The 26,462-nt window shown below is 30.1% G+C and overlaps 4 protein-coding genes across 10 annotated transcripts; 2 read left to right on the top strand and 2 right to left on the bottom strand.

Annotated features, from left to right (window-relative positions):
• Positions 1-1,584: 1,584 nt before the first annotated feature.
• On the top strand, positions 1,585-6,824 carry LOC109815701 (putative alkaline/neutral invertase D). Of its 5 annotated transcripts, XM_020380501.3 has the most exons (6): positions 1,585-1,978; positions 2,284-2,312; positions 2,584-3,017; positions 3,864-4,295; positions 4,684-5,245; positions 6,065-6,824. In XM_020380501.3, exons 3-6 carry the CDS (start codon positions 2,634-2,636, stop codon positions 6,358-6,360), a joined length of 1,674 nt encoding a protein of 557 aa, XP_020236090.1. In that variant the 5' UTR covers positions 1,585-1,978; positions 2,284-2,312; positions 2,584-2,633; the 3' UTR covers positions 6,361-6,824. The 5 variants fall into 5 exon arrangements, with proteins under 5 accessions (XP_020236090.1, XP_020236098.1, XP_020236082.1 ...); XM_020380509.3 differs by lacking the exon at positions 2,284-2,312 and having other exon boundaries at positions 2,588-3,017; XM_020380493.3 differs by lacking the exon at positions 2,284-2,312.
• Positions 6,825-14,021: 7,197 nt separating this feature from the next.
• LOC109795253 (uncharacterized) lies at positions 14,022-14,731 on the top strand. Its single transcript, XM_020354699.3, has one exon. It carries the CDS (start codon positions 14,098-14,100, stop codon positions 14,521-14,523), a length of 426 nt encoding a protein of 141 aa, XP_020210288.1. The 5' UTR covers positions 14,022-14,097; the 3' UTR covers positions 14,524-14,731.
• Positions 14,732-20,487: 5,756 nt separating this feature from the next.
• PRPL11 (plastid ribosomal protein l11) lies at positions 20,488-23,754 on the bottom strand. Of its 3 annotated transcripts, none has more exons than XM_020370018.3 (5): positions 23,464-23,754; positions 23,215-23,387; positions 23,073-23,136; positions 21,550-21,780; positions 20,488-20,876 (listed from the first exon to the last, which is right to left on the bottom strand). In XM_020370018.3, the coding sequence occupies exons 1-4, from the start codon at positions 23,663-23,665 to the stop codon at positions 21,572-21,574; spliced, it is 648 nt and encodes a 215-aa protein (XP_020225607.1). In that variant the 5' UTR covers positions 23,666-23,754; the 3' UTR covers positions 20,488-20,876; positions 21,550-21,571. The 3 variants fall into 3 exon arrangements, with proteins under 3 accessions (XP_020225607.1, XP_029126344.1, XP_020225601.1); XM_029270511.2 differs by having other exon boundaries at positions 20,488-20,872; XM_020370012.3 differs by lacking the exon at positions 20,488-20,876 and having other exon boundaries at positions 21,388-21,780.
• An 893-nt stretch (positions 23,755-24,647) lies between these two features.
• LOC109807495 (glutamyl-tRNA(Gln) amidotransferase subunit C) lies at positions 24,648-26,450 on the bottom strand. Its single transcript, XM_020370030.3, has 5 exons — positions 26,202-26,450; positions 26,074-26,114; positions 25,724-25,779; positions 25,049-25,097; positions 24,648-24,968 (listed from the first exon to the last, which is right to left on the bottom strand). Exons 1-5 carry the CDS (start codon positions 26,412-26,414, stop codon positions 24,893-24,895), a joined length of 435 nt encoding a protein of 144 aa, XP_020225619.2. The 5' UTR covers positions 26,415-26,450; the 3' UTR covers positions 24,648-24,892.
• Positions 26,451-26,462: the final 12 nt, after the last annotated feature.

Raw genomic sequence — 26,462 nt, 5'->3', positions numbered from 1 at the left:
ACTAATTTATAGTATTTAATTTACTACTTATTTTTAGGCTAAAATACTTTTAAATAAAATATATTCTCTTAATTTGATGGTATATAATTATAGAATCTTTAAAAAACATGTATTTTGATTGGTTAAAGATAAATAATATTAATTATAAAAAATAAATAATATAAAATATGCATTTTTAATTAGTTAAGAGAAAAATAAATATTAATTAAAATAACACAAGGATAATTTTGAAATAAAATATAAAAGTAGAACAATTTATTTTTATTATAAATTAAATTAATTACTTTTCTTAATCTTAATATTTTAGATATTTATATTTTATTAATAAAAACGTAATATAATTTATATTATGCGTATAACATTTATATTACTTATATTAAATACTCCTATACTCCATATAACGCCAGATTGTATCTCTCTATCCGTCTCTCTTTATAGTATAAAATTACCAATTATATTTTCATGTTGTGATATCAACATAAATATATTTAGATATTCTTTAATTTGAATTAATTATAAATCTAAATCAAACTATATATTTATTTTATCAATTAGAATATACAAATCATTGATGATAATTATTTTAGTTAATGTAATAAAAATGATATATTAATTTTATAATTGCCAACAAAATCATTTGTATTTGGGTAGAAAATATATTGAGATTTTATTTTATTAGACTGACTGTACTAGGTTTAAAAAGTAAACGAAATGTTATCATGTAACATTCACTTATGTAACAAAATATTCTTTTACACGTGTGCGAGAAAGATATACAATCAACATGTGACGTGATTACTAAAACAAATGCGATATGATCTAATTATGTGCAGGATTCAATTTGTAATAATACCCTTAAATTAGTTATTAATCACAATTTAGGACAATGGTTAAACAGTTAAGAACTAATTTTTTTACGTGTAATTTCTCATAAAAAAAGTTTTTAAGTGTAATAATTTTTTTTGACTAAAAATTAATTAAATAACATGTTTGTACTAGCAATAGAAACTATCTAAAATATTACTACAGAGAGTTTCACTTGGTCCTAAATGCTTTACTTCCAACTTTTTTAATTCTTCAACAACAAGCAAAATCAACAATTGTTGTGGGGTTAGGGTTTAGGGTTTAAAATATATAAAAATATTATAATTTAACTCAGGAGAAAAATAAAAAAATGATCCTGTGTTATTATAATTGATTTTTTATATAACATTCTAATGATTCTATAAATGTCCTTTCAATAATTTATTTTCCATTAAATATGTACTTAAACTTTAAATCACAGTGACAAACCTTGAGAAATTAAAAAAGAAAAAGGGTAAGAGCATTTAAATTTTTACAGCATCATGATGCACACCTTAACATCCGAAGTCATCTCTCAAAAGTCAAATTGTTTCCTAATTTATTTAATTTATAACATAAAAAGGGGGAGGAGAAATACAAGTTGAAATGTAGCTATCTGTTGCACATAGAAATAATTCCGAAATCCACCCACCTACCCAATTAATAAATAAATTAATTACCAAATAATAGCCCATAAGAAAATATAAATACACATCCTACGATACAATCTGCCATTTCCAATTTTGAATTCACAGCTTCAGAGGAAAGAAGGGGAGAAAGAGAGAGGGAGAGACGGCATCGTTTCGCCTACGTGGACGGTGCTGACCTGCTACCGGTAAAACCCTCTTACACGGGATCGTATTGGAGGAAATAAAAATAATAAAAAAATAAAAAGAAAAACGGGGTAGGACGGTACGGTCACTTGCTTGCACTCTCTCCACTCTCCAGGACTCGCTTTCCACCGTTCGTCTTCTTCTATAAATATCCCCTTTCGACCACCTGCTCATTTTTTCCCTTCTCTTTCTCTCCACTTCGCCATTCTCTTCCCCCACCTTTTTCCGGCGAGATCGCCGGCTGCCACCGTCGTTTCCGCCGGACAATACCTCCCGGCGTCGCTGTCGCCGTTCTCTTCCAGGTTATCTCCTCCCTCCGCGTTTTGCATCTCAGCTTCGTTTATTTCCCTTTCGTCTTCTCAGATCTGTCTCTTTTTCTGTGTAACAATGAATTGCGCTCATTCCGACTTCACAGCTTCCGAATTTGACTCTCATGTGTGATTTATTATTTTTTTCCCTTTTTTTGTCTTGTCTGAATCGTGTGTTAATGGTGATTCTTCCTTTTTATTCCTTACGGATCTTGATCTGTTACTTATTTTCCTTTAATGCGCCATTTGACGTTTCGTTATTGTGTTCCGTTTTTCATATTTTATGATGCAATGGACAGAGCTGAAGGTGTTTCGTGTTGCCGAAAATGTACGGAGATTTTGCTTTTTTGTTTTTTTTCCCCCAAATTTTCTTCCTATTTCTGGAGTTTCATCTTTACGAAAGGTTACGTATATAATGTTTTTTTTATCATTTTGATTATTTGATCGTCACTCGTGATTGTGCTTTGCGTTTCTGATTCCGTCATTAGCTTTATGATTTTTTTAATACACATAATTTTTTTTTTCCTGATTTGGCTGTTAGGAATACGTTTGGTTTGGTTTTGCGTTTGACCTTGGAGTATTTTTTTTTTTGGATGTAGATAGTATCTATTTTTTACATAGTTGTACGGTTATTGGAGAAGCGAAGAAAATGGACGGCCATATGGGAATGAGGAAAACCAGCTCTCACTGTTCTATCTCTGAGATGGATGATTTCGATCTCTCTCGTCTTCTTGACAAGCCTAGGTTGAACATTGAGAGACAGAGATCATTTGATGAGAGGTCACTCAGTGAACTGTCCATTGGTCTTGCGAGAGCGGGCTTGGATAGCTATGACACTTATTCACCTGGAGCTGGAGGAAGATCTGGCTTTAACACACCTGCTTCATCTACGCGGAACTCCTTTGAGCCTCACCCCATGGTTGCTGATGCCTGGGAATCCCTCAGAAAATCTCTAGTCCATTTTAGAGGCCAACCAGTTGGCACAATTGCAGCTGTTGACCATCAATCAGAGGAAGTTCTAAACTATGATCAGGTGAATAACTCAATCAACACTGAAATGTCGAATTCCAGTTTTAGGGGTGTGTTCTAAATTTTTAAAAAATTCAATGAACGAAGTTGTTCTTAACATGCTTGCTTTTATTACTTTAATTTGAAAATAACGGTACACTAGAATACTTGAAGTTGAATTAGAGAATGTGTGCATGTGTGCACGAGATATACATTTAATTTAAAACTGCCAAAACCCCTTTGATTATTGATAAGTTTTCAGAGGCAATTTGAACCTGAAACATTAAACAATGAGGGTTGCTGCAAGATGTAAGACATATGATCCATGACAAAATAACCTGATAACATATGTTTGGTCTTTTGTATTTGCCAAAAAGGTTGAATGTAATGAATATATTAGTACTACTATATTATATATTTGACTGAACTTTTGTGTTGAAAATATTTTGAAAGCCCCAACATTTCTGAAAATTAACAGAAATGAATCATGTAGTTGTTGAATTATTGATTCAGTCAGACAGAATTCATTTAACATACAACTTAGCTCCCTTTAGATTTTGGAAATCACAATGTTTAGATGAATGTCAGTGAAAAGTCTAGCTAAGCAAAGAACCTAATTGACAAAAAAATGTTTCATTTGGGAAATTCATTTAGAGTTGGACTTGTAGTTATTTTGCATACACCTTAGTCTAAACATGCATAATCGATTGTTTCTGCCCAGGCATAATCTATAGTTTTTTTTTGTTAATTGTGTGTCCTACAAACCTAAAAGCACCATGAAGGCATGAATTAAATATTTTTACTGGCACACATTGATGGGGGTCATCTAAGAGTGAGTAAGATATTTATTAATTAAATATTTTTTTTATAGGTTTTTGTTCGAGATTTTGTGCCCAGTGCCCTAGCCTTTTTGATGAACGGTGAACCAGATATAGTTAAGAACTTCTTGTTGAAGACCCTGCATCTTCAGGGGTGGGAAAAAAGAGTAGATCGATTTAAGCTTGGTGAAGGTGTAATGCCAGCCAGTTTCAAAGTCCTTCATGATCCCATTAGAAAAACAGATACTCTTATTGCAGATTTTGGTGAAAGTGCAATTGGAAGAGTTGCTCCAGTTGACTCTGGGTTTTGGTGGATCATTTTACTTCGTGCGTACACAAAGTCTACCGGGGATTTATCTCTGGCTGAATCACCATCTTGTCAAAAGGGAATGAAACTTATACTGACTCTATGCTTGTCAGAGGGGTTTGATACATTCCCAACTCTGCTTTGTGCTGATGGATGTTGCATGATTGATCGAAGAATGGTAAGGCATAATTTGTGGCTGTTTCTCAATATGTAAGATAATTAATATTGCTTGTGTTATCTTGTTATGAGTGGTGTTTGTTGTATTCCATTGTTTGTAAGCAAAGTTAGCTATTTTATGGTGCAATGATTCAAATGCAATTAGATTTATTATTACAAGCCATGCTCTTATTCTGCTATGTTAAATTCTTCAATTGATATGGCATAAAGTTATTGGATGACAGTGTAGAATCTTTTTTACACCGACCAGTATCAGATTTAAACTGTTTAAATTATTATATGTAGTTTCAAGTCCCTTGGAGTTGATCTTTTACTTGTCTTTGGGTGATTTTGAAGAACTTGAATATTTTAGTAATTGTTTCTTCTTCTTCCTTTCTTTTTTCTTGCAGGGTATTTATGGTTATCCTATAGAGATTCAAGCACTTTTCTTCATGGCATTGAGATGTGCTTTGTCAATGCTGAAACAGGATGATGCAGAAGGAAAGGAATGTGTAGAGCGTATTGTGAAGCGTTTGCATGCACTAAGTTATCACATGCGAAATTACTTTTGGCTTGACTTCCAACAACTAAATGACATTTATCGTTATAAGACAGAGGAGTACTCACATACTGCAGTAAATAAGTTTAATGTTATTCCTGATTCAATCCCAGATTGGGTATTTGATTTTATGCCAACACGTGGGGGCTACTTCATTGGTAATGTCAGTCCAGCCAGGATGGATTTTCGATGGTTTGCTTTAGGCAATTGTGTTGCAATTCTATCTTCTCTGTCAACACCAGAGCAATCAATGGCTATCATGGATCTTATTGAAGCTCGCTGGGATGAGTTAGTTGGGGAAATGCCCCTAAAAATATCTTATCCAGCAATAGAGAGCCATGAGTGGCGAATTGTTACTGGTTGTGATCCCAAAAATACCAGATGGAGTTACCATAATGGAGGATCTTGGCCAGGTTCTTCCTTTCTGCTTATTTATTTCAACTTCAAAATGCATTTAACATTGGATTTGGGTCATGGTTGGTAGCTTGTTCGCATGACTTTAGCAGTTATACTTCGGATTACTCGTACATTTCAGTTATTTGGGTAACCCCATGAGATGTGGTTAGGCTGTTAGGCATCAGCTTAGCTTTTGCCACAGGTTGTTTCCTGTACGTTTCGAAAATCTTCACCCACATGAAGCTCAGTTTGCAAACTGAGACACACCTTTTGGCAGTGTCGCCATATTTTAGTTACGATGATAATATGTCTGTCCTTAACTTAGAATAGAAAGGCAGGATGTGTGGAATGCATCGTTTTTGATTCCGAGTAACTTCATAATGTCTTAGGGTCGGTTTGTTTGATTTGTTTTATTATAGATTTCATGGAAAACAAAAGTTATTTTTGGTTTAGTTACAATTAATAAAAAAGCACACTATCTTAAAAAGTAGTTATAATTACAGTATTTTTTTTAACTATTAAAAAAATTAAAATAATCAGAATTTAGTCTTTTTTGTTAAAGCTTAAAAATATTTTATTTTATTTTTTTTCCAAAACAAAAAGTAATTTCTCATGAAAAAAAATGAAACAAACGGGCACTTAATCTTTAATGTGGCACACATTGATCATGAAGAACTGTTATTACTTATTAGCAATATTGTTAGTTGTTCACAATGAATGGTAATTGTCTTCTACTAGAGGCTGTGGTAACTATATTGTGGAAACAATTATAAACATAGTTTTGATAGCCATATTTTTAACTTTTAATTTATGCTTTGTTTTTTGCCCGACTGCAGTGCTCTTGTGGCTAGTAACAGCTGCTTGCATCAAAACGGGGAGACCACAGATAGCAAGACGTGCAATTGAGCTTGCTGAGAGTCGTTTACTGAAGGATGGGTGGCCTGAATATTATGATGGTAAACTTGGGAGATATATTGGCAAACAGGCAAGAAAATACCAAACATGGTCTATTGCAGGTTATCTGGTAGCAAAGATGATGCTGGAGGACCCTTCACACCTGGGGATGATTTCCCTTGAAGAAGATAAACAGATGAAACCGGTGATTAAAAGATCATCCTCTTGGAATTGCTAAACAATTCAGGTGATAGATAAATAGTATAAAAAACGAATAGAGAAAAACTTAGAAGGTGAGATATTGTTGCTTCAATACACGGCACTATTCTTGGTGATTCCCTTCCTCGTAGGCTTGATTGAAAGTTTGGTTTGTGTAAAATAGCTGCTGCTGAGACTGGCATCATGCTTTTCCCAAATAAGTAAAAAGACACTTAAGTTTCATGTTCGCTAAGTTTAATGCTACTGTCCCCCTTGTGGCTTGGGATGATTATTAGTTAGATAAGAAAAAGTATGAAACATTCTTCATTATATTAATGTGTTTCCTGACAGTTGTCAATAAGGCTTCTTTTAAAAAGGGGCTAGAACAGAAAGCATTAGCTTCTTTATTTTGAACTTTAGGTCTACTGTTCACTTTGCTAAAAACATGGTAAATTATGATTTTTTTTTACTATTTTCCATGAATACAAATCTCCTTTCCGTTGAGTTTCTTTTCCATGTAAATCACATCCTATGATGTTTTATTATTGTTTTGCACTTTATGGTACCAATCAGATTTTCTTGCTGAGGTATCATTTTCTAAGGGGGAACATTAATGTTACACTAGTAGACATTTCGTTGTAGTGTTCAGCAGTCGATTTAATTAAATGGTAAATCTTCAAAAAATAAACTGAATTTTAAAAAAGTGCATTGATTTTTATTTATTCATTATTACTTGTATGAATATACTCATACTCTAATTAAAAATTTTACATTCTTGTTCCAAATTGCACCACATTTTTTTAATGTTTACAAATGCATCTAATTTTGTTTTTTGTTTTTTGTTCTTGATTATATATTTTTCATATATATAAAAATAGGTTTTAATAAATAGATAAACAAAATAAAATAGGATTAGATATTCTTAACAAAGTCGCCCAATAACCCAAGAATGTAAGTTAATTTGTAATTTAAAACTGTTAATTGTAGTTTTCTGTGAATTGAGCATGGACTCAAATATGCGAATGAGTGCTGCAGCTTCTCCTCTTTACAAACTCACATCGCTCATTTGCAAGTTGCAACTTCCAAAATGGGTAGGTAATCAAATATGTTTCAATTCACCTAATGGAAAGGTGTACACGTGCTGACTTGTTAGTTAAGCTTTGTCTTTCATGGTATGTTTGTCTGGATGGGAAGTATTACGATAATGAATGTAGAAAAGAATAATTTATTTTTTTGAGTATATAGTGAATTGTTTAAGTATGCATAGAAAGATGCATAGTTGATTGCTATTTAAATTTTTGTTGATGCAATTACGAAAGTTTTCTCGAATAAACGCAAGGGAATACTTGATGGGTTAATTTAAGCAACTAGATTATCCATTGAAGAAATTATGTAGCGTTTAAGATTGATTTTTTTAATTTTTTTTTATTTTAATTTTGGGTACTCTGTTAAGATTGAATTCCAATTTGAATATCTATTTTCATGTATTTAAGCTATTCATTCTCGTATTTTAAAAGTCGAAGCTTAATCTTGTTACACTAGTCCGGTTTAAGCAAAAAGTGCGAAACGAAAATATTTTATACAGGAGAAAAAGCATTTTATTCAAGTATGAACAGAAAAGTATAGAAGACGTATACGAATTAACCTATCCCTAATTTCTCATATATATATATATATATATATATGTATATGTATGTATATATATTCATTCTTTCTTACCAACTAACTTAAAAATTTCACTTTTTACTAATTTGATTTTTTCCCTAAACGAAGTGTATTTAGGATGACAAACTTATCACCTTTCTTTTATCTCTTTTGGGTCCCTTTTATACATTTCCAAGTTCCAACATAGCCTTGTTCTCACACCTCTTTTTGTATGTAAAAATACTAAGGTGGAAAGACATCTCCATTATATATCACAACACAATTATGTTGAGATACACAACACGTATACATTTTCATTCTGTTATAAATTAAGTGTAAATGTAAAATACGTAGAGTGAGATGCATTTAAGGCAAAGGGAAGAAGATACATAATTAATTGTCCTCGAATAGCAAAATGGTCTAATCCTTCCTTCACGTGATTAAAATGTCTAACTTTATGCTAGTAGCCCCGCGGTTCACGTGATATTCACTGTAGTCTTTGGAACCCAGAGTTCAAGGGAGAAAATTAGATGTATTTTGACTTTTTTTTAGCTGTGAATTGACTGATTGGGATATTTACATAAACTATATTGTTTTAAAACTAATGACATGAGGTTCTTTTAAACTACTAGAGGTAATTTTTTATAATCTCAAAAAGCCCCCCAAAAGTGACTGTCAATAATTTCGTAAAATTTCTAGAAAATGACCGATTACAACTTTGATCATAGTATTGGTCATAACAACATACAACTTTCTATGATTGCTAATAAATAACTCTCAATAATTTAAAATAATTTTGTATTAATAATTTAACTTAAAATAACCTTATTTCGATAAATAGTGTATAAAAATATATAATTTAATCGATCACTCGTTTCGTGTAGAGCCAAAAACAGATAACATGGTTGATTAATTTAATGTTAGATAATAATCATTCTATTACATTTCTCATTTAGCTATAAAAAAATTGAAAAACTTTCATTGAAAAATACAGTATATAATGTTATCAAAACATTTTCACTATGATTAACAATAAAATCTTTCTTTCGTCTGTTAGCTAAATTAACCAAGAATAATGACATTCAACACCGTTATAAATATAAAAAAAAGCTAACTCACACTTGACAAAATCATGAATGAACCACACTAAAGTGTTACACTTTAATGACCCTACTGCCACTGATTCAATCTTTTGATATTTTTATTCCACCTTGCTCATACCACACACAGTCCACAGTCCATACAACTAGCCAAAATATCTTCGAAGACATGTGTCAATCATCACGAACAAGACTCTTGTGCATTATTTGCACTAGATTTAACAAAAACTTGAGTTTGTTTGAGATGATGAAAGAGCTGATTGCTGTTGCTCTGCTGCATGCTTTACTGGTTAGGTTTGATTTGCATCTAAATATATAAAATAAGTTCATTAAAACTAACTCATACATAAATTAATTTATAATCTTTTAGAAAGGTTATAGAAAAACCTCTACAAATTAATTTATATATGAACTAATTTTAACTTATAAAAGAAATTGTTTTAATTTTTCTTCTTGTAAGTGTTCTTAGAGATGTTTGTTCATAGATTGTAATCTGTACAACGAATTCTTATTGCCAAAACCAGCGACTAAAGGGAAAAAGAAGAAGAAAAAAAATATAGATATCATAACATTAAACATTGGCTTAAAAAAAAATATCTTGAACTGGTGCACATGGCCTGGGCCATTGTCTATGTTGAACTCTATCAGGGTCCACTTGGGGAGTGGATTGAAGAATCTTGCAACTGGCATAAGTTTGTTGTTGCACTTAGCTCAGGAAATGGGCCCAATGAGACCTGAAAGTCAAAATATGGATCAACTTGTGAAAGTGGGCCTGTTTCAAAAAGTAGCCCAACTTTGTCGCCCACATGCTTCCATGTCACAGACACAGACGCGCCCAAGATTTTAGATATAAAAAATAAACGTGCACACACAATCTTATCTGATGAAACCACGCAATAAGCTAATGTTGAGCATATAATTTCATATAAATAATCATGATTATTTTAGTTCATTTTAATACTTTATTTTAGTTATAACCACGATTCAATTTATTTTATGTTCCAATTTTTTTTTTCATTATAAAAAAAAACTATTGTATAAAATGGATGTTATTTCTAATAACTGAATTTGATCTCCACATTTAATGGGACCATTATTATATTCTTAATAATCATTACTTTTAATTTTTAAACGCACTCTCTTCTCTACATATTTATTTTTTAAATAAAAATATATAGAGTCAGGAATGTATTTTTTTTCACTAATATACACAAACTTTTTTTTCTCAATTTTTTGTTAAGATATCTTAATCATGAGTGAAGTTGTATTCTCTATTATACACTTGTGTTTTTTGTTTAACTAAATGTAGAAAAACACAAAGTGGCCTCTAAATGTAGAATTGGGCATGTATGATGGGGTAAGCAGAGACAGATATTTATGAAAGAAAAGAAAGGTGACATAGATACATGCATACTAAGTGGGTTGAACACGTATTTGCAACATTTGATGGAGCATCCCCACAACTCCACCCAGAATCTAAACTGTCTCTAACGAAATATTTAGCACTTGCAATGTCCAAATAATAAATATGACATACTGATACCCAAACGGATAAGATCCCTCCAACCCAACCTCATGACAATATCAGAAATGACCTTTTTAGGTATAAAAAGTGAAGGCTCAGAAGAATTTCAAATGCACCCATACACAGTGCTCCTAAAACTCAGTCTCTATCTTTTAAAGATAAGGATATATCTCTGTATTTTATTTTTTAATGAAAGTTGTTAACCAGTTTTTTCAGATGATTGATATATAGTACTGTATTTCATAGTAAATATTTTTAATTATTTAAATAATATCTGTTTTTTTTTTTTTTTTTTTTTTTAATTTCATTAACAAATATTGTAAGACCAATCATTAATACTTATGTTTCATAAATGCTGCCCTGCTATTATGGTTCTTAATTATATCCGACCCATAGAAGCTCAAGATATTTGAAGACTTCCATCTGTCCAAGCCCAACTATAGACATCTATATAGAAACAAATAATTCAACAATCAATCGAAATAACAGATATTTTTATAATTATGTCATCAATATCTATTAGTTTTGTTAATTAATTTTTAGTAAAAAGTATGGTTAATCATTTTGAATGGAACTTGTCCACTTAAGCATTATTGGGTTGATTTAAGGAAAAAAGTGATTAGCATTTGAAAGGGAGAGAGCAATGTTAGCGTGACAAGTTGTGTTGGACTCATCAAATACCAGAAAGTCGGTGGTGGAAATCTGGTCACGTTACCAACTATCTACTTCTACTTCTCTTCTCCTCTCTCACACCCATTTTTTTTTAATATTTTTTTTAATTATGCATCATTTTTTTTTACTTCCTTTTCTCCCTTTGATTTTTCTTTTAAGTATTGCAATATTTTTAAACTTTAAAATCAGTAGTCTCAAATTTGAGTTTTAGATATATAATTACATTATATATTTGAAATTAAAGAATCTTACTTGACTCAAACAAAATTGTTTATAATGAAATAAAATACTTGTGATTTTTTTTTATTATAAAAATTTAATTACTTTTAATTGCTCATATTAATTTATGTTAATTGTTTTATAATTATTTTATTTTTATCAATTTACTTTTAAATTATTTCTAATTTGCTAGGTTAGTTAATTTATATAAGAAAAAATATTTTTAATTACAAATTACTATTAACTTTTCTTATGGTGGTGAGTAAATTTTTCCCTCCCTTATCAACATTTTCTTGTTCCATCCCTAACTAAATGAGTATTCACCATAATAGAGAACAAATAATAAAGTATCCAATATGTGTATACACATTTTAAAAATATTTCAAATACTTTTAAATATATAGAAAAAGGAATTTAATTTAATTCATTTATATTATATATATACACATCGATTGTAATAATTTATTTTTAGTACAAATATATGTTTTAAATATTTTTTAAGTTTTATTTTATTTCTTATCTATTTATTTAAAATTTAAAATTTTAAAAAATATTCACGAATATTCATGAATACTTTAATGTATATAAAAAAATTATGAATACCTTCTAAATGAATATATGCACTAAACAAACAGGTAGGAAGGGGCTACCACTCACCACTGTCCCACCCCATTTTATTACATTTGTTAAAATGAATTTCAATTATTTTTCTTATTAGGTTTATTTATTTAAATTTTAAAAAAATGTTTTTAAAACATGCTTTTAAAAAAAGAATTCTTTAAGAAGCAGATATTAGTTGCTTCTGAAAAAAAAACCAAAAAGCTGCTTATGTTTTTTTAAAAAAAATAAATTTAGACAAATATATAAAAAAATAAAAGAGCACTTATTTTATAAAAAAAATGCTTTTAAGAATTTTTTTTTAAATAAACAGACTGATTATCAGTGTATATTATAATTTCTAAAGAAAAATATTAATTATCCTTAAATACTATATTTGTTTTGTTTCCATAAATTTTTTTAAATGAACAAAAGTTTCATGCAGATACAATTAAATTCTCTTTATATTTAATGGGTTAAAATTAAAAATTTAAATACAAATTAAATACATTTTATTTATAACTTCTGTTACCGTAATTATGACAAATTTTAATTAACTATCCTATTAGTATTATTGGTATGTATTCAGTTTCTGAAAAAAAGTCAATTACACTTAAATATGGTCTTTATTTTTTACGAATATTTTTTTATTTGTCCTAAACAAAGGGTTGCATTTAAATACAATTTGATTAGTTAAAATCAACTTAATTTTATTTATAACTTTCATAGTTGTCATTACAACAAATTTTAAATTAACTATCCTATTATAAATTCACATCCAACAGATGATTATAATTAATATATATATTAGATTGAGTTATTTTATGATATTTGTCTGAGGAGATATTTTATGAGGGTTATATTTTTATATGGTTATTAAACAAACATACTCCACAATGATGAGATATTATCCGCTTTGGACCTTAACCCTCACGATTTTGCTTTGGTCATCACCCAAAAAGCCTCTCGATCATTTAAGTGTGTTTGTATTATATAAGTTGTTATTTGTTATCTTATTTTATCGATGTGAGACTTGTTTGTATCCCAACAATAAGAACTAAAAAGCAACACTAATAAAATGTCAAGAATTTAAAAACGAGAAAAAAATTAAAGACTATAACAAGAAAAATATATTTACAGCAACTTAAAAACATATTTAAGTATATTTTATATTGCTATTGTGATATATGTATTATATGTAAAGTTATTAATTTTTGTATGTCCAAAATAATAACATTTTAGTCGCTACAAGAAAATTATTGTCATATAATGACATACATCTTACAATGACATAAAAATTGTCACTAAAAATTATTTTTACCTACATAATAAATGTAGTACTTATATGTTGATCTATTGTTAAAAAATGTGGATATAGACTATAGTGACACACAAAACATGTTATTAAATCTCATTTAAAATTAACACTAAAATTATATATATCCATATATCAACCTACATATATTATATTTATTTATGACATTTTTTGTATATCACTATATGTAACATTAATTTCTTATAATGAGTCAACTGTCTTTTTGCTCATCAATGAATTTATAAATACATTAATAACAAAATTTTAAAATTAATCTCTATTAAATGTTGAAGATAATTAAAACTGCACTCATTCTTTGGTTGTTTTAAATAGTTATTTAAGATTATTGTATACAAATAAAATAATGTAATAAATATTAATTTGGTAATATTATAAAATTTATTAAGATTTATATAATTAAATATAAAAAATTTGTCTAAAAGGAGGAAGATTATATGTAATATTGATGAATACATAATTGATAAAAAATCCTTGATTAATAAAAAAAAATTGTTAAAATGAAAAGTAGAAGTAGAAGTAGAAGTATGCAGTAAGGCAAGATCACGGGTTGTGACTGGTATGAGTCATACCTCATTTATCATCTTCCAAGTTCCAACCCATTATATAACCCACTTTCATGCATTATGCACTCACAAGAATCACATAACCCTACTTTTCCTCTACCCCACCATATCTCCTAACAATATGCCACTCAAACACTTCACTCTCTTTCTCCTCTTCATTTTCATCCTTTCCTCCACACCGGCTGCCGGAAGAAATCCCCGTTTCATGTCAACCGGCGGTGCACCGTCATCGGGATCCGGTTCGGCCCACGGCCCAAACTGGGGCTATAGTTGGGGATGGGGCTCCGCACCCGGTACCGGCTACGGCTACGGTTCCGGTTCAAGCCATTCCCCAACGGGTTCTAGCTACGGTTTTGGCTTTGGATCCGGGTCCGGGTCTGGATCTGGATTCGGATATGGATTTGGTAGTGGTGGTGGCACTAGTGCCGGTGGTTATGGGTCTGGAAGTGGTTCGGGAAGCTCTAGTGGCGGTGGCTATGGTCGTGGTGGTGGTGGTGACAATAATAGGTTACCATCAACTTCTAAGGATAAAACCAACCATGGGTAAATTGTATTCATCATGGAGTTATAGCTGGCTATGTGTGCCTTTCTTGATAGTGTATTACTATTTATAATGATATATTTTGTGAAAAAAATTTGAATAATATTGTGTATGCATGGTAGATTGCTAGAGCTAGCTAGCCATAAAGCTAAGCTTTGGAGTTCCTATGTGCCTAATGAAAAATCTCAACATAGACGTATAATTTGCAATGCTATTGGTACTCTCTCTCTTACATTTGTAAGTTTTGTCTTTATTCTAATACTTGGTCAGGGTTTTGCGTTTTCTAATTTTAGTTAGCTAGATTTGGTTTGCATGAAGGGAATCAATTTAATCTGCGTCGAACTGATCGTGAATATAACAATGATGTTAAGAGTTGAAACTTTGCTTGACAGATACTTTTAGAGAGTTATAAGCACCTGTTTGGCTTCACGTTACCCACATCTGTGCAGAAGCAGAAGCAGAAGCAGAAGCTACAATTTGAATAGCTTCTGCATATCTTTTTGATGATTGACGTGAAAATTTAGCCAAATCTTGGAGTCCTGAATGTGTGTCCAAACACTCGGTAATTAATCAATCACAAGTACCCTTCTTCGAACTTAAATTACGATTCAAAGTTCTTTTATTTTTTTATTTTTATCAAAACTTGCAAATTAACATGTCCCCAATGGAAGGAGATCAAAAGAAGATATAAAAACCAAAAGATTGGGTACCATAAACCAACGAATTAATGTGAGCTTGGGCTGCAAGTTAAGCGTGTGGTTAATTAACTAATTGCATGGCAAGTTGTTGTTTGTATTATACATATATAGCGTTAATGAAAGGTAAGGAGTTGATCATCGGCTATAATTCGGTATCCACAATTTCAATATAGGCAGCTATTATTAATACATAGAAACTGTTTTTGTATAAAAATGATGGAGTGATAAACACATCACTTTTAATTATTCATTTGGTGCTCCCTTCATTCGCTTATATTTCACATTTTAATTTTTATACTAAAAATAAAAAATAAAAATGCAGAACTATATATCTACATAATTATAAAATAAGAATAAAAACTAAATAATTGTTTGGACTGAGTATTGAGGTATATTTAACAAGTGGAATGGAGTTTATACATAAAAAAATATTGTTTCATTTGCTTGCACTTAAGTAGTAGTGAATAAAATAAATTGAATTGAACTTATAAAAATTGTACTGAATTAAAATGAAGTTTACTTGAACAAAACTGAATTGGATATTGATTCAAACAAATTGAACTCAATTATTTTTTTGGTTCACTGAATTGAATTGAACTTTACTTAATTTGAAAGTTTAAATTGAACTAAACTTTGAATTATTTTAATACTTTGAATTAAATTGTTTTGACTTGTTAGTTCATCAAAACAAGTCACATTTGTCAACTTTATTTTATTTTTAATTTAAAAAAAAATTACAAAGAAAAATATGTATAAAAACAAATATTGAGCCACATAGACTTAATAGGCTTTAACTCTTCAAGTCTACAATTTAGTAATCCAACCTAATCTAATAAGTGGTTAGTTTACTAGACTTGATTGAATAGGTATAATTTTTATTTAAGTCACTTCTTTCAAAGTTTGGATTGTCAAACTATTGGATCAACTGATCAAAACAGATATATATATATATATATATATATATATATATATATATATGTTAATTATTAGTAATTATGTTCTGGATATGAAATATTCATTATCTTTATTAATAACTAATTTTTGTCAACAAATTTGGTTGACCACATTCAATGAAATTTCTTTTTCCATTCATTTTTTTTTCTACATACAATACTCAAAGTTAAGACTTTATTTAAAGATGTTGAGTTTTATACTATTTGGATCAATAACTTGTTGATTAACAAATATATTTTAATAATAAATAATATTTATATAATAAAAAATAAAAATAAATGCATTTAAGTAATGTATAATGGCAAGATCAATTTAATAAGTGATGTAAATTATAAAGATGAGTGATGTATAAGGTATGATCCATTTAAAATAAGTAAAAATAAAAATAAGAGAGGACTAGAATATGACATCAACATGTTTAGGTGTAAGGCATGCTATGACACTCTAACTCTATGATGCACCTCCTCTAAGGGTGGTTGATGTCTTTTTTACTAGGTCTCTCCTCTATGTAGCTTAAATTTGCTTTGTTGCTTTCTTACTTCCTCAACTATACCAAAGAAAAGTAGAGCTGCTTTCGGTGATCAAATATGATAAGAAAATAAGAAATAAGATATGATATAGTAACATTATTAATTATTATATTATATACAATATATTTGAGATAAAATAATAAGATATGATATAAATTACATTTAAATAACAAAATTATTATTTGGATAATGGTACATATAATATTCAAAGAAGTAACTGGCACTCTCTCTCGCGAGAAATTCTGTATACGTGTTGTCTTTTTGGTTCATTTGAGAAAGACGATGATGCATATATATATATATAAAAGGCACGTTGAGATTTTCCCTAGTAGTAAAAGACAAATTAATTTGGCGCAAAAATAAAGCATCATTATTTGTGCCAAATCTTAAGGATCATGGCAATCACTTTCAACATAAATTACTAACTCAGGAACTGTCAGTTTTAAATGTTATAATGGGCATCGATAAGTTTTAGCCATATAACTTTCCACTTACTCCCCCACTAACTTATTGCCAACCAAATCTATGTTCTCATCTCATCTCCATCTCCATTTTATGGTTCTCAACGTAACCACGTGCATTTGCAAAACCCCCCATCCTCTTTCTTTTTATGTTTTGTTAAAGCCATTGTTTGTATAGATTAATTTCTAGCTGTAAGTGAAATTATTACCTTTCAAATTTACCTGGTTACTGTAATAATAACTTATACACGTACCATTCATACAATTGTAGCATCTCTTCTTTCTCTTTAGACTTCCTACTTGCTAGCTATGCCATGTTTGGATGTGATATAATTATTTTATATAATCGCTTCGCTTTCAGTACTTTACGTCTTGGCCCATATGGTTTCGTTTCGTCAAATGAATTTCATTCACTTTATTGCAACAAATATTTTTTTTTCTTTTTTTTTTTAATTCCCATTTGCAGCGTGCAATATCATTGATTGTCTATTTTTGGAGAAATTATGTTTATTATTAAAGGAACTGTGTAATCAATTAGTAGCAGTGGCAGATCCAAGATGTTTGGTCAGTGGGAACAATTTTTTCAAAAATAAAAATTAATAACCATCTTTATATATATAAAAAAACATAAATATAAAAAATAATATTAAATTAGAAAGTACAAAATATAATATTTGTAAATATACATTAATAATTTATTATTAATAAAAGTGAGGGATGTATTTATATATCCACTTTTATTATAATTTAAGCATGTCAGTGATTAGTAACATTCTTGACAAAAAGAAAAAATGATTTAACAACTAAAACTTTCACTATTAGTTGGGTGGTTAAATGATTTATGATAGCCAAATAAGGTGGTTACAATAAATATAGTAGTTAACATATTTAGCTATTAAGTTATATTAACATGGTTGAATAAGTGGAAAATTTGTTTGTTTAATTAGCCGAGTTATAGTTTTATGTGATCAACACATTACATGAGATATATTTTTTTTAAAGAAACATTGTGGAAATAGAAGGCATTTAATTAGCGATGATTATGATTGAAGGAGACAGTTGAATAGCACTAGTATAGCAGTGATGATCGAAAACTTTGTAGCACATAGATCCACTTGAAATTTCTGCACTCACTAAAGTGTCTTTTTGAAGCATCCAGATTATATTGGAAGTGAACAGCCGTTTATGTTTCTTTCAAGCTAAAGGCTACAAATAGCAGTAGGAAAGATACAAGCATCTTCTGCCCAAGAGATTAAATAATTATGACAATAAAATATATTCACATTGAGAATTGAGATTCTAGGAATATGCAGTTCGTGATTTTCGAAATAGTTGTAATGTTAATGTTAATTAAGCCACCGGGGAAGGGATTTTAATTATAACATCTTCCTTCTTGTTGGGTCTTTTGGGCTTAAAATGTGTAATAGTTACAAAAATTTAAATTGATGCACAATGATATACGATTTTATTTTTAAAGAGAATATAAATATTTTTGACAATTTTACTTAAATAATATACGATTATTATAGGTTTATAAAAAAATAAAATTATTATAAACAATGAAACTCTTTTTTGGAAATATTTAACATTTGCAATTCAAATTCAAGATTAAAAGTGATTGTAATCCGACGAACTTAATAATCTCAACCAAATCAATTAAATTGATTTATATATTTTTTATAGATCTAATATAAATCAAACTAATTAAATTCGATATTATACATTTAAAATTTAACAAATTCAAACCAAACCAATTAATTTATATATTATTTTTTATTTGATTAACAATGTCATTTTAATTATTTTGAGAATGTTTTTATACTATAATATGTAGATTTTTTCATTTATTTTCTCAAATACTTAAAAAAAATAAAAGATATTATATTGTAATATATTAAGTATCATCTTCACACTATATAATACATTTAAAATTCTTAAGTAAATTAAGAGGAATTATATTACAATTTTTATAATTTTGTTAATTTTTGTATATATATCAATTTAGTTAATGTTAGACAATCTATTTACTTTGAGAAAAAAATATTTTATTTTAATTTTAATTTTATTGGATATCTAATGATCAAAATCGAATCAATTCAATCAATATCATATTTGTTCGGTTCAAATTAAATAAAAAAATTATAAAATTTGAACCAATTAATTTTAATTGATCCCGATTAAATTTTCACTTAAATTTGAATTAACCTGATGGTGAATACCCATTATCAAGACACTACTAAAGCTTCCAAATAGTTTTATGTATAAAATTTGCAAAAGGAAGTTTGGATGAATTTAATTTTGCAAACTTGAGTTTTAAAAGCAACGTGATGCTATTATCATTTGAAACTTGGTTTGAACGAAAAACTTGGTTTGCAAATATAGGAGTGAAAGTTCTTGAACGAGAAATCGAAATCACCCAACAGGGAACTAGCAAGACAAATTGCACATCTTCAATTCTGGAGATATTCACAGTAGGCCATGAATAGCATCTGCTGAGGATGGTTTTAAATTGTAATTGCACTCACACTTGCCATCTTGTTTTCCCTTAATATTATGGAAAGATACTCTCAAGCTGTCGATATTATAGTTGATCCTTGAAATATCAAATGGATTAGTGCACCCACAGGCCTAACATGAAAATGGATTTACCAAATTTATAGATCGGCCTTTTTTTTTTTTTTTTGCTATTCTATAAACCAACCTTATATATAAAATATAAATAATTATTTTATTTGTATAAGAGTGTTTTTGAAAAAAAAAATTGATAAGAAATTTTTAGAAATTCTTTTAACTTTTTAATTCAGTTTTTATTTATCATAAGCATTTATGAATTAAATTTTAATATTATTTAAATAAAAATAATCTTATACTACAATATAATTTATTTATCATAAATCTAAAATATAATTTATATATTTAAATGATATTTATTTATATATATAATTTATTTTAAATTTTAGTTATATATAACAAACATTTTATCACTATATTGCAGTTAAAATACTAGTTTGTAGACTTATACAATACATATGAAAATCTATAGTAATACAAACAGTTTCAGTGAAAATGAAGACAGGATAAACAAAGGTAATTTTGGTTTGTTTAAGATTGGGAGATATAAATTAAACCATTTAAAAATAGTGAAACCAAATTGAATTTTAAAAATAAATAACGGTTCAAAAATATAAATTTTCCTTTTATTAATATGTATTTGTAGGTGATTTCTTTATGCATCAGCTATTTCTATGATTAGGGACCTTTTGTTATCTGTTATTATGTAATGGTGTCTTGAACTGGACATCTCTTATCAATGAAACTTTTAGCATGTAAAAAAAAATTACAACTCACATTATGATTAAATTTTCTTGTACAGATGGGACTTGGAAGGATTAAAGACGCTGATGAACTCATAACGAATGCAAAAGGAAGGAGATTAATTAGTTATACACCCTCGTGCATGCTTATTGCAAACAAGGCGATTATGTCAAGGCATCAAACTTGCTATTTAAGATTGCTGATATAGTAGGAAAAATAGTCTTGGTGATCTCATAGAGCTTTTATCCATGGAGAAGTTTCTCATGAAACTACTACTTCGCACAGGAAAGCTCGATTGTGATTAAAAACTTTATGCAACTTTATCTACTACATTGCAACTTTGAGAAGGTTGGCTTGTCTGCTATATGTTTATGTGATGCAAATGCTCAGTGATCAGCTTTCTTGTGATCATCACACATGCAAACGAAAAAGGACAACCGATTATGAAATACATAGAGCTTGTTTAGGTAAATTTCTTCAGAAACACTTCTAGAATAATAAAATAAGAATAAAAAATGAAATAAATTTCTTTATAAACTAAAATTAACTTATTCATAAGTTAATTTATAAAAACCTTTTCCTATTAACTTCTCCAAAATCTCATTTTTAATTCATCCATACATTAGTTCTAACTTATGAAAAAGGTTGTTTTGATTTTTATTTTTATTTTTCACTCTTAGAAGTGTTTCTGGATAAACTATCCAATCAGATGCATAATGGAACATCTTTTAGAGACTGGAGCTAACAGTAAAGCCTAACAGTGGAGTGCTTTTGAATCAATTATGGAAGTTTCATATTTGTAAATTGATTTAATGGTTGTAAAAAGGGTTCATGGGTTTACTTGTCCACCACAATATAAAAGTTTCACCATGACATATTAATGAAGTTATGTTGTTTTAGAATTGTGTAAAATAGTACCCGGAAGCTCTATGGTGTATTTAAATATCATTCATGCAATACCAAATAAGTTAAAAAAAAAAAAACTGTTTCCCTTGCTGTTTAGAAGACAAAATAATGTCCTGCGAGATTTTGTACAGGCAAAAGAATAAACTTAGGAAGCAAGGAGCGTCTTACAGTTGGCCAAAGTGAAACTCTACTAGAGAAGTTCCTTCTGTTTGGGTTGAAGGACAGGCGGATCAACATCAATCCCCATATTTGCCGCAGTGCCCGCTATAATTCTCATAGCCGATTCCATACTCGAGCAATTCAAGTCCGGTAGCTTCTCAGTAGCAATGGCACGCAATTGATCAATTGTCACCTTTCCTACCTTTTCCCCCTTGGGGTCTTTTGAACCCTTTTCCACCCCTAAATAAATAGCAAATCAACATAATTACCCACTTTGAAACTTTGAACATTGAAAAACACAAAAAGTTTTGCGTAGAGCACTAAAGCCTGATGCTATATCAAATCCTGTGTAAAACCTTAACATATATATATCTCTTGCATTTTGTTTAATTAGATTAATTGTGTGCGTAACGAAGCAAGCCTATTCACTCAAAAACTGAATTTCAGTTAACGAAGTAAAATACATTTTATGCTAGGAATGCAATTACAATCACCAACATCAATCTATTATGTCAATCATGTGCAATGCAAAGTTCTTCACCCATTAAAAGCACCTGGTGGCAAAGGCAAGTCAACCCAAGACATGATGTTGTCAATAATACTCAAAGGGTGTGACACCTAACAACACCTCGTAATAATAAATAAGTAAATAAAACCCTCACAAAGAAGTACTCGTTTCTAGTGTAGGATGAAATTGATGTAATATGAAACAAATGACATTGCACAACATTATTGGAATAAATGTAAAGTATTATAAAATTTAAATCAGATCTCAACTGTTGAGAACTAAGATTACTACTCTAGAATATACAAGCAAGTATTTTCCCATGTACAGATCCAGTTTAAAATCATTGGGGATTGAAATGCAAAGTAAAAGAAGATGGCTAAAACAATTCATGCTTTTGATCCTTCAAATTTATACCCAATTTCAAATATTAGTACTGATTTTTATGTCAACCAATTGTTTTAAGTCGGATAAATATATCCCAATCCTTGGCAATGTAGCAACAAGGTTTGTAAATCTCTAACGTGCTAGAGGGGATGATTTTTTAAAATCTTTTTTTGTTTGGTTAAATTTTGAAGAGGAGAGAGGAGGACAACAAAATCTCTCCTAAGTCCTAACCTAATTTTAGCCCCCTTCAATATTGGGGGAATGTGGAGGAGAGGAAGAGATTTTAAAACATTTTAAACATAATATCCAAAATATCCTTATTTATGTTATTAAATTTAAAATTATAATGATACAAAAATGAATTGATTTTTTTAAAATCCTTCTCCTCCGGAACCAAATTACCTCCCCTCCTCTCAACCAAACAAAAATTCTAAGGGCTACCCTCCCCTCCTTTCAACTAAACGGACCCTTAATGACATGGAAAAAAATGATGATGGTAATGAGAAAGGATGAATTAGTGACATGTGAGACACATGAAGAAATGTTTGGCATTGGCAGTAACAAATTAAAGTAGCGAGAACAACATAATATGAAAGAGGTTGGAAGCAATGAGCGGTAGAGTAGAGAAGTGAGAACATACCAGCGGCTTTAAGAAGCAGAACCGAAGCAGGCGGGGTCTTCAATACGAAAGTAAAGCTTTTATCCTACAGAGAGAAAACAAAACACATGTAAATAATCAACATGGAGGAAAAATAAGAAGAAATGAAGAGCAAAGAACAGACATCATAGACTGTGATTTCGACAGGAATGACATAACCAGGCTTATCCGCGGTTCTAGCATTGTAATCCTTGCAGAAAGCCATAATATTTACACCCTTCGAACCAAGAGCAGGGCCAACGGGAGGAGCAGGTGTAGCTTTCCCAGCTTCAAGAGCCAGCTTTATAATTCCAACCACTGCACCCAGAAAACAAGAGTTAGAAAAGGTCACAAATTTGAAGTGGGTGTGAGTTGAAAATGAAGGTTAGGTTACCTTTCTTGGCCTTGCCAGCGGGTTTAGGGGGAGCCATAGCAATGACATTGAAGCGCCTTCGAATTGGGATGGAAGAGGGAGAGAGAAGAGGGGTTTTGTTTGCGGGGAAGGGAAGAGAAATTAAAGAGAATTTGACGGAAGTGGAAAAGATAGAAGAAGAAGATGAAGAGAGTGAGGGAGAGGTGAAGAGAGATGAGGCCATTGAAGAGAGTTCCCCCAACACCAACACAGCTCACTTTGGATAAAAAGCCGTATCCTATTCTATAGTCTCCCGCAGCCTGTAAAAACTCTACAATATCTGCTATTAAATACAATGGACTCTTTTTCTTCATCTTTTTTTTTTTTTTTTTTCTCACCCTTAATTCCTATTTATTTTTTAAAGTAAAATGTCTTTTTTGTCATTTAAATATATAACAAAATTTGATTTTAGTTTTTCTAAAAATTTAATATGTCTTTTAAGTTTATATTTTAATACAAACACATTTTTAATGCTAAAGTTTTTTTTTTCTTTATTTTTTGGAAGTAACAACACTTGGGGTTGAAAACAAATGTATCATTTGATTAAAGACCTATCACTTATGCGTGTTATATTTAAAAAATGAAGTTCTTTTAAGTATAGTTTATTATTACAAACAATTTATTTTAAATAGTACTTTTAAGATCTTATGTAATTGTTTTTTATTTGTTTATCAAAATTAACTATGTTATTAATTTTTAAGGACAAAATTACGTGACAGTGCCAAAAAAGACGATAAATTATCGTAATGCGATATTCTTGTTTTGATTTTGACAAAACACAGGTCTTTTCTTTTTTAATATAATCTTGAATAACCTTTTCATACTACCATGAGGATTTTATTGCTTATTTGCCATCGACTAACAAATGATTAATCTGAGGAGGGGGCTATCATAAACACCAGGTTATTCCCTTGAAAACAAGTCATATTAGCCAAACTATCAATATTGTTTGCGAAACTATAAACACGTGTAATTCTTACTAGCCAATCTAAGGAGAGAACATATTGAGTTGCTTGAACCAATAATTTTATTGCTTTACTAAATGTTACATCATTATATTTTAGAGGACCTGAACTCCAAAAAATACTTAGTTACTATCGGGATTGTGCACTTAAAAAAAAAACAAATCAAAAAGTAGAAACGTCACCTAAATAAAGCCATCATACTTCTATGATGAAGATCGTCTCCGCGTATACTTGTGCATTATCTAACATCTTAAATATTTGTCATATGATGATTGCATAAATTTCAAAACTTAGTGCAAGTGTGGAGTTCATGAGCTAAACTGAATTCCCTCATTAAAATCCAAAATAAGAGCTGGATCACAAAAAGAACCAAGAGATTCAAAGTATAAAATAACAGCCTTCATGTGTTTTCCTTGTACCAAATAACTCATCTAAGCAATTTAACTCTAATCCATGCTTAAGACCCTTGGAACTTTAATATAAGGCTCCTCGTAGCTCGGGACAGAAGCGATCATGCCGTCCCTGTCAAGGATACACCACTCTGTTAGCACCATTAGTTTTCCTGCTGTGTCCAATTGACAAATAATGAACAACCCACTCACCTATGATCAAATGTTTCAGGAGCATTCTCACGCAGATTGTTTTCAGTCTCTACAGATAACACACAAAATTAGCAAACAAAATGTGAAGCCAAACCAATGAGCAAATGATGCCGTCTGCCAGCCATTCATGTAAAAGAATCCATGTGCATAAAAAATTTGTACAGAGGAACATTAACCGAAAATCACTTGAACATATCAATTGAATAATTGATTTTGAATGTTTCCCCCTTAGTTGTCCATGAAAAAGTAGAGAGAAAAGACACCCCAGACAATTTGTACAATTATTTGAACGAACTGGCATGACCAAGTGGAAGTATAAGAAAGCAATGACTTGATGTTGAAAGTGGATAATATTGTTCATTTACCAAAGTATTGGATTTTTTTTTGGGTGAACCCTGAGTTTATCCTACTAGGAGTTAAGAACTAATCTTTCAAAATACCAAAATCTATTTTAACAATTAACCTTTCTTAAACATGTGGCGCTAAACATTCAATTCGGAGATCTGTGTGAAAAAATATTTGCTAAATTTTTAAATAATTCTTAGTATTTCGAGTGATTAACTCCTAATTTTAAGCAGAGAAATACCTAACTTCAGCACACAGTAAAGCAAATCCAAAGTAAGGATAGAAAGCATTGATAGATGAAGAAAGTGATTATAAATGTTAACAGAGAACCTGCTCTGATGGAGGGTTCAACGCTTTCAAGATCAACACTCTGCAGCTGTCCAAGCCTGCCACACAAGACACGTCAATCAAAAAATTCAGAAGTTTTGGTTACTCCAAGCACAATCTAGGCCTCCAAAATCCAAATTTTATGTTAGCAATAGCAACCATTCTCTACTATTGAAAATTCTATCGATTCAAGTTTCATCATGAGACCTATCGTAATTTTATAATCCTCAAATAAATTCTAGTCAATAACAAAAAAATGTGTTTAAAATAATGCATAAAGTGATAAGATCATTTTCTCAATTCATTAGTATATCAAATTTACAAAGTGATAAGATAGAAGGGATTTGACTTACCAGTCTATAACTTGTTGAATTTTGGGAGCAATTTCTTCAACCTGTAATAAGATTTTATATTAATATTCGAAACTTATACAAAAAAAAAAAATGATTTAATTCGAAAGAAAAAGAAATAAGAGAAAGACCTCGTTTGGGGTAAGGGAAATTTGAGCTGTTTTGGCCAAACGAGGCAAATCCGGGGGTTGAAGAGAGGAGCAAGTAGTGCCGGTTGACGAAAAGCTTCGAAACTTGAACAACTTGCGGTGGACGCTAACCGTTACCTTCGGGAAGAAACTGCTTCTGTGCCACACTGCATTCGCACTCACCGAAGCTCCTCTCAGTAACCCCTTACTACTCATCTTTCTCACAATTCCTTATCCCCCTAACCTCTGAGGTTATTTAAGAAA

Source organism: Cajanus cajan, chromosome 7 (assembly GCF_000230855.2).
Source record: "Cajanus cajan strain Asha chromosome 7, NIPB_CcT2T_4, whole genome shotgun sequence".
NCBI classification, from domain to species: Eukaryota; Viridiplantae; Streptophyta; class Magnoliopsida; order Fabales; family Fabaceae; genus Cajanus; species Cajanus cajan.
The sequence above is the reverse complement of the archived record's forward strand: the minus strand, read 5'-3'. Positions and strand labels throughout refer to the sequence as shown.

Bases quoted from the DNA above. Each gene is read 5' to 3' on its own strand.
- LOC109815701 (XM_020380509.3), top strand. From the start codon at position 2,634: ATGGACGGCCATATGGGAATGAGGAAAACCAGCTCTCACTGTTCTATC. The intron at 3,018-3,863 runs GTGAATAACTCA...TTTTTTTTATAG, and splicing joins AAGTTCTAAACTATGATCAG to GTTTTTGTTCGAGATTTTGT. The intron at 4,296-4,683 runs GTAAGGCATAAT...TTTTTCTTGCAG, and splicing joins GCATGATTGATCGAAGAATG to GGTATTTATGGTTATCCTAT.
- LOC109795253 (XM_020354699.3), top strand. From the start codon at position 14,098: ATGCCACTCAAACACTTCACTCTCTTTCTCCTCTTCATTTTCATCCTT.
- PRPL11 (XM_020370018.3), bottom strand. From the start codon at position 23,665: ATGGCCTCATCTCTCTTCACCTCTCCCTCACTCTCTTCATCTTCTTCT. The intron at 23,388-23,463 runs GTAACCTAACCT...TTCTGGGTGCAG, and splicing joins CGCTGGCAAGGCCAAGAAAG to TGGTTGGAATTATAAAGCTG. The intron at 23,137-23,214 runs GTCTGTTCTTTG...TTCTCTCTGTAG, and splicing joins TCGAAATCACAGTCTATGAT to GATAAAAGCTTTACTTTCGT.
- LOC109807495 (XM_020370030.3), bottom strand. From the start codon at position 26,414: ATGAGTAGTAAGGGGTTACTGAGAGGAGCTTCGGTGAGTGCGAATGCA. The intron at 26,115-26,201 runs GTCTTTCTCTTA...ATCTTATTACAG, and splicing joins TTTCCCTTACCCCAAACGAG to GTTGAAGAAATTGCTCCCAA. The intron at 25,780-26,073 runs GTAAGTCAAATC...CTTGTGTGGCAG, and splicing joins ATTCAACAAGTTATAGACTG to GCTTGGACAGCTGCAGAGTG.